General features: G+C 39.5%; 1 protein-coding gene across 1 annotated transcript in view; it reads right to left on the bottom strand.

Moving 5' to 3' along the window:
* Nucleotides 1-6779, bottom strand: part of LOC112081117 (glycine receptor subunit alphaZ1-like) — a 41527-nt gene extending 34748 nt beyond the window's left edge. The window contains exons 1-2 of the mRNA XM_070444171.1: nucleotides 6729-6779; nucleotides 151-374 (exon numbers count right to left, since the gene is read on the bottom strand). Coding sequence (XP_070300272.1) covers nucleotides 151-374; nucleotides 6729-6779 — 275 coding nt within the window. The remainder of the gene's footprint in view (nucleotides 1-150; nucleotides 375-6728) is intronic.
* Between the last annotated feature and the right edge of the window lie 1352 nt (nucleotides 6780-8131).

Genomic DNA, 8131 nt, shown 5'->3' with positions numbered 1-8131 from the left:
TCAGCCATAGTCTAGGACGGACAGACTTCATCTGTCAGCCATAGATATCTAGCACCGGATAGACATTCACTGTCAGCCATAGATCTAGCACCGGATAGACATTCTGAGAAACTAACAAGACGAAGATAAAACAAGAAAAGAATAGCATACCGAATACTATACAATACGTTCCCATTTTTTGAAATCCTTAGTAGCTTGTTGTCAGTCGTAACCTCATGGAAATTGGCRCCCTTTTCATTGGCGAAGAACAAATCAGGTTTCCAGATAGAGTCCAACATAGATGGGTCCAGGTCAAGAGAATCGTCGGGGTATTCACTATAGGCCAGCCTGGGGTCGTTCCATTGCTGCCTCAGGAAGATATTCACTCTGTAGTCCTGGGGAGAGAACAGTTAAATGTTAATAAGTGCATCAGATTGTCAGAGAAAGGCCAAGCTATGTCAGTGCATTGCATAGCCAGGACTCAGAGGGAGGTTTGATTGATTGATTGATTGGTTGATTGGTTGATTGGTTGGTTGATTGGTTGATTGGTTGATTGGTTGATTGGTTGGTTGATTGATTGGTTGATTGGTTGATTGATTGATTGGTTGGTTGGTTGATTGGTTGATTGGTTGATTGGTTGGTTGGTTGATTGGTTGGTTGATTGGTTGGTTTGTATGATTGTTTAATATAATCATTAATTTCTAGGTTAAATGATTGCACAAGACATGGGGATCGGTTTCCAATTCTTTCGACCTTAAAAACCCTATGCATTTTTATTGAATAAAGCTTAGTTAAACTAAAGACTCTATAGACGTTATTGGGCTTTCCAGGTGTAGATTGTTTATGCAAATCACGCCTGTCTGAGTAGCAGTAGCACTATTAAGGCAGGAGATAAATAATGGTCCTGGTGGTTCATCATGTAAATGTCCTTTAGAAGACCCTTCAATAGAGCTGTGGCCTATAGGCACAACAGTCCACCGTAATTGTCAATTATTCTAGAGAACGAGCGTGCCGTTATATCATCCCATAATGACCATTAAGCTGTCTAGGCTGTAATGTAGCGAGGCATGATATATCAGTCGACGGAGGGGACAGCAGGTGACCTTTCCAATGGCAATCAGCCACAACATTAGAAGGACATTGTCGAGCAATTATCTCACTACACACAGATAGACCTGTTTCGTTATTAGGGGGAATTTAGTTTGAAAAAAAAGAAGAATTTTTAGGGAGAAAAAAAAGATCAACAAATGTAGAGTCCAGTCTGACTATGATTACAGAATGAGGTAGTCTGACTATGATTACAGAATGAGGTAGTCTGACTATGATTACAGAATGAGGTAGTCTGACTATGATTGCAGAATGAGGTATAGTCTGACTATGATTACAGAATGAGGTCTAGTCTGACTATGATTACAGAATGAGGTCTAGTCTGACTATGATTACAGAATGAGGTCTAGTCTTGACTATGATTACCAGAATATGAGGTCTGAGTCTGACTATGATTAACAGAATGAGGTCTAGTCTGACTATGATTCAGAATGAGGTCTAGTTTGACTCAGATATATAGTATAGTGAGGTCTAGTCTACTATGATTACAGAATGAGGTCTAGTCTGACTATGATTAAAGAATGAAGGTCTGTCTGACTATGATTACAGATGAGTTTAGTCTGATATGATTACAGAATGAGGTCTAGTCTGACTATGATTACAGAATGAGGTCTAGTCTGAACTATGATTACAGAATGAGGTCTAGTCTGAACTATGATTACAGAATGAGGTTAGTCTGACTATGATACAGAATGAGGTCTAGTCTGACTATGATTACAGAATGAGGTCTAGTCTGACTATGATTACGAATGAGGTCTAGTCTGACTATGATTACAGAATGAGGTTAGTCTGACTATGATTACAGAATGAGGTCTAGTCTGACTATGATTACAGAATGAGGTCTAGTGCTGATATGATTACAGAATGAGGTCTAGTCTGACTATGATTACGAATGAGGTCTAGTCTGACTATGATTACAGAATGAGGTCTAGTCTGACTATGATTACACTGATGATGGAAGTCTAGTCTGACTATGATTACAGAATGAGGTCTAGTCTGACTATGATTACAAGAATGAGGTCTAGTCTGACTATGATTACTGGAATGAGGTCTAGCCTGACTATGATTACAGAATGAGGTCTAGTCTGCCTATGATTACAGAATGAGGTCTAGTCTGACTATGATTACAGAATGAGGTCTAGTCTGACTATGATTACAGAATGGGAGTTAGTCTGACTATGATTACAGAATGAGGTCTAGTCTGACTAGATTACAGAATGAGGTCCAGTCTGCAACTAGATTACAGAATGAGGTCCAGTCTGACTATGATTACAGAATGAGGTCAGTCTGACTATGATTACAGAATGAGGTCTAGTCTAACTATGATTACAGAATGAGGTCTAGTCTCTAGATTACAGAATGAGTCTAGTCGACTATGATTACAGAATGAGGTCTAGTCTGACTATGATTACAGAATGAGGTCTAGTTGACTATGATTACAGAATGAGGTTAGTCTGACTATGATACAAGAATGAGGTCTAGTCTGACTATGATTACAGAATGAGGTCTAGTCTGACTATGATAACAGAATGAGGTCTAGTCTATGATTACAGAATGAGGTCTAGTCTGACTATGATTACAGAATGAGGTCTAGTCTGACTATGATTAGAATGAGGTCTAGTCTGACTATGATTACGAATGAGGTCTAGTCTGACTATGATTACAGAATGAGGTCTAGTCTGACTATGATTACAGAAGTAGTATGATCGAATGAGGTCTAGTCTGACTATGATTACAGAATGAGGTCTAGTCTGACTATGATTACAGAATGAGGTCTAGTCTGACTATGATTACAGAATGAGGTCTAGTCTGACTATGATTACAGAATGAGTGCTAGTCTGACTATGATTACAAAATGAGTCTAGTCTGACTATGATTACAGAATGAGGTCTAGTCTGACTATGATTACAGAATGAGGTCTAGTCTGACTATGATTACAAATGAGTTCTAGTCTGACTTGATTACAGAATGAGGTCTAGTCTGACTATGATTACAGAATGAGGTCAGTCTGACTATGATTACAGAATGAGGTCTAGTCTGACTATGATTACGAATGAGGTCTAGTCTGACTATGATTACAGAATGAGGTCTAGTCTGACTATGATTACAGAATGAGGTCTAGTCTGACTATGATACAGAATGAGGTCTAGTCTGACTATGATTACAGAATGAGGTCTAGTCTGACTATGATTACTGAATGAGGTCTAGTCTGACTATGATTACAGAATGAGGTCTAGTCTGACTATGATTACAGAATGAGGTCTAGTCTGACTATGATTACAGAATGAGGTCTAGTCTGACTATGATTACAGAATGAGGTCTAGTCTGACTATGATTACAGAATGAGGTCTAGTCTGACTATGATTACAGAATGAGGTCTAGTCTGACTATGTTACAGAATGGATCTAGTCTGACTATGATTACAGAATGAGGTCTAGTCTGACTATGATTACAGAATGAGGTCTAGTCTGACTATGATTCAGAATGAGTCTAGTCTGACTATGATTTACAGAATGAGTCTAGTCTGACTATGATTACAAGAATGAGGTCTAGTCTGACTATGATTACAGATGAGGTCTAGTCCGACAATGATTACAGAATGAGGTCTAGTCTGACTATGATTACAGAATAGAGGCTATCTGACTATGATTACAGAATAGGTCTAGTTGAAAATGACTATGACTGATTACAGAATGGAGTCTAGTCTATATGATCTACAGAATGAGGTCTAGTCTATGATTCAGAATGTTCTACTGTGATTAGATTAAAGAATGAGGTCTAGTCTGACTATGATTACAGAATGAGGTCTAGTCTGACTATGACTACAGAATGAGGTCTAGTCTATGATTACAGAATGAGGTAGTCTGACTATGATTACTGAATGAGGTCTAGTCTGACTATGATTACAGAATGAGGTCTAGTCTGACTATGATTACAGAATGAGGTCTAAGTCTATGATTACGAATGAGGTCTAGTCTACTATGATTACAGAATGAGGTCTAGTGCTATGATTACTGAATGAGGTTAGTCTGACTATGATTACAGAATGAGGTCTAGTCTGACTATGATTACAGAATGAGGTCTAGTCTGACTATGATTATGAATGAGGTCTAGTCTGACTATGATTACAGAATGAGGGTCTAAGTCTATGATTACTGAATGAGGTCTAGTCCTATGATTACAGAATGAGGTCTAGTCTGACTATGATTACAGAATGAGGTCTAGTCATGAATCTTATGAATGAGGTCTAGTCTGACTTGATTACAGAATGAGGTCTATGCTGACTATGATTACAGAATGAGGTCTAGTCTGACAATGATACAGAATGAGATCAGTCTGACTATGATTACAGAATGAGGTCTAGTCTGACTATGATTACAGAATGAGGTCTAGTCTGACTATGATTACAGAATGAGGTCTAGTCTGACTATGATTACAGAATGAGATGTCTAGTCTGACTATGATTACAGAATGAGGATCTAGTCTGACTATGATTACAGAATGAGGTCTAGTCTGACTATGATACTGTGTGTTGAGAGAGGTCTAGTCTGACTATGATTACAGAATGAGGTCTAATCTGACTATGATTACAGAATGAGGTCCAGTCTGACTATGATTACAGAATGAGTAGTCCAACTATGATTACAGGAATGAGGTCCAGTCTGACTATGATTACAGAATGAGGTCCAGTCTGACTAAGATTAAAGAATGAGGTCCAGTCTGACTATGATTAAAGAATGAGGTCTAGTCTGACTATGATTACAGAATGAGGTCTAGTCTAACTATGATTACAGAATGAGGTCTAGTCTAACTATGATTGCAGAATGAGGTCTAGTCTGACTATGATTACAGAATGAGGTCCAGTCTGACTATGATTAAAGAATGAGGTCCAGTCTGACTATGATTAAAGAATGAGGTCTAGTCTGACTATGATTACAGAATGAGGTCTAGTCTAACTATGATTACAGAATGAGGTCTAGTCTACTATGATTACAGAATGAGGTCTAGTGTAACTATGATTACAGAATGAGGTCCAGTCTGACTATGATTACAGAATGAGGTCTAGTCTGACTATGATTACAGAATGAGGTCTAGTCTGACTATGATTAAAAGAATGAGGTCTAGTCTGACTATGATTAAAGAATGAGGTCTAGTCTGACTATGATTACAGAATGAGTTCAGGTCTGACTATGATTACAGAATGAGGTCTAGTCTGACTATGATTACAGAATGAGGTCTAGTCTGACTTTGATTACAGAATGGAGGTCTAGTCTGACTATAATTACAGAATCTGGTCTAGTCTGACTATGATTAGAGAATCAGGTCTAGTCTAACTATGATTACAGAATGAGGTTAGTCTGACTATGATTACAGAATAAGGTCTAGCCTGACTATGATTACAGAATGAGGTCTAGTCTGACTATGATTACAGAATGAGGTCTAGTCTGACTATGATTACAGAATGAGGTCTTGTATGACTATGATTTCAGAATGAGGTCTTCGTAGACCTTTTCATTATTTAAAATAGCAGCAATCTAGATTCTAAACACACAGGTGAAATATGAAAATATCCCCCCAACGAAGGATAAAATAAATAAAAAGTCATAGCCGAGGCGGTTTTAAGTTTATCTTCCAGGACAGTTAGATAATATCTCACACATTATGACAACACATCTGCTGCTGGTCACTAGCAGAGAGAAGTGACTGAATCACTAATACATCTACACTCTTTGAAAAAAGGGTTCCAAAGGGCTTCTTCGGCTGTCCCCATAGCAGAACCCTTTTTGGTTCCAGGTAAAACCGTTTTGGTTTTAGGTTCCATGTTCTATCATGGAACCAACATGGGTTCTTAAAAGGGTTCTCCAATGGGGACAGCCAAATAACCTTTTTAGGTTCTAGATAGCACCTTTTTTTCTAAAAGTGTAGAGACCATGGGAGATGAGCAACTACAGACACATGCAGCAGCCATTCGACCAAGAATATATTTGCAGTCCAAATGGCMCCCTATTCCCTATTTAGTGCACTACTTTTGACCAGGGCCATTTGGGATGAAGTCTATCGATCATCTACCTCAGTAGTCTTGCAGACAGAGAGAGATTGCAGACTGGGAAACACTGCTAGTTTACCACAGGGGCATTCATTAGGCCTTGGTTTGTTGCCAACATAGAAATATAATTACTAGAACAGGAAATCCCCTGTTCAAGTCAATGTTTGGTGATGGGTGAAAGGGCGGCCATATTGAGTAATTCCCATTTTGATGGTTGTCTTACTACAATGACTGATTTGACTGTTTGTTACTATCAACTCCTTACTATTACACATTATAAGTGAGATATAAGTAAGATACAAGATATAAATACAATTGTAATTTCAGACCAAATCTCACCGCGGTCACCAAATGTAAACGTATTTAATGTGTGTGATTGAAAAAAAGGATCCTTAACATAGTGTGACCAACTGGGTTCAAACACGGGTCTCCTACACGTGAAAAGAGGATCAGGTCAGGAGCCAAGGCATTAGCTCCAGAGCCAACAACACAATAGTGCAGGTCTCAGTCTGGTTCTGACCCAACCKCTGCTACAACAGTCTGATTTTGAATCATGGAGTATACTGTTGGATTACAAAGCATAGAGTTGTCTCACACATTCATCCATCAGCATCAGCAGAAGCCATAGGTGAACTTTCTCAGACATGTTGAGTGTGATTTATCTCAGCAAACTGATTTACCACAACAGCAGAGCACCCAATCCTTAATGCGATTCAAGCCGAAGGCCAAATGCACCCTCTCCTAGTCCTGGCTGTGACATTTTTTWAAAGTTAAAGTTTTGGCTATGCAGTCTCATGATGACTCTGGTCTGCATGGGGCAACACCCAACCAACTCCACCAACACCCTGTAACAAACAGGACTTTGGGATTTATGCGTTTCACTCTCTCGCCTCTCGAAGAAGGAAAATGAAAGAGCAGCAGTCTAGGAATGAGTCCCAAAATGGCATCCTATTGCCTACATAGTGCACTACTTTTGCCCAGTGCCTCTGAGCCCAGGTCAAAGAATAGGTTTTCCATTTGGGACACAGGTTAGGAGAGCTAATTAAATAGCCTCTGGCTTTTCCCCCTGGGAATCGTAACTTTAAAGCCGGGTAAACAATTAGACAGTGGTGGGTCACAGAGGACCTCAGGTTCCTATTGTGGACCAGGAGTCATGTGCGTCCCAAATGGTAACCTATTTCCTASATAGTGCACTACTTTTGACCAGAGCCCACTATGCAGGGAATAGGGTGCCATTTGCGACGCAGACTCAGTCGGATCATTACTGCATGAAACATTGTTCTCACCAGCCCTATAAGCACTAAAGATTGAATGATCTAATTCTCTTTAGTTTCACTTCCACCCATCCCTTATTCCATTTCTTTCTCAACTAGTTTGAACGTTTCAGTGTGAATGAGAGATAGATAGAGAGAGAGAGAGAGAGAGAGAGAGAGAGAGAGAGAGAGAGAGAGAGAGAGAGAGAGGAGAGAGAGAGAGAAAACAAGAGAGAGAAACAAGAGAGAGACAGAGAGAGAGAGAGAGAACAGAGAGAGAGAGAAAACAAGAGAGAGAAAAGAGAGAGACAGAGAGAGAGAACAAGAGAGAGAACAAGAGAGAGACAGAGAGAGAGAGAATAGTCTTTTTACAAAATTATCGTACGACAGACCACGTATTCACCCCTTTTGACTCAATTTGGCATGAGGATCTGCTATTCAAATTGATGGAAAGTGTGTTGAGGGAAAAAAATACAACATTATAAAATCCATGTACACAAACAACAAGTGTGCCGTTAAAATTGGAAAAAAACACACATTTCGTTCCACAGGGCCGGGGGGTGAGACCGGGGTTCAGCTTAAGCCCCACTCTCTTCAACATATATCAACAAATTGGCGAGGGCACTAGAACAGTCTGCAGCAACCGACTTCACCSTACTAGAATCTGAAGTCAAATGTCTACTGTTTGTTGATGATCTAGTGCTTCTGTCCCCAACCAAGGAGGGCCTACAGCAGCACCTAGATC

Source organism: Salvelinus sp. IW2-2015, linkage group LG6.2 (genome assembly GCF_002910315.2).
Source record: "Salvelinus sp. IW2-2015 linkage group LG6.2, ASM291031v2, whole genome shotgun sequence".
NCBI classification, from domain to species: Eukaryota; Metazoa; Chordata; class Actinopteri; order Salmoniformes; family Salmonidae; genus Salvelinus; species Salvelinus sp. IW2-2015.
This window is presented reverse-complemented; position numbering and strand designations above follow the sequence as displayed.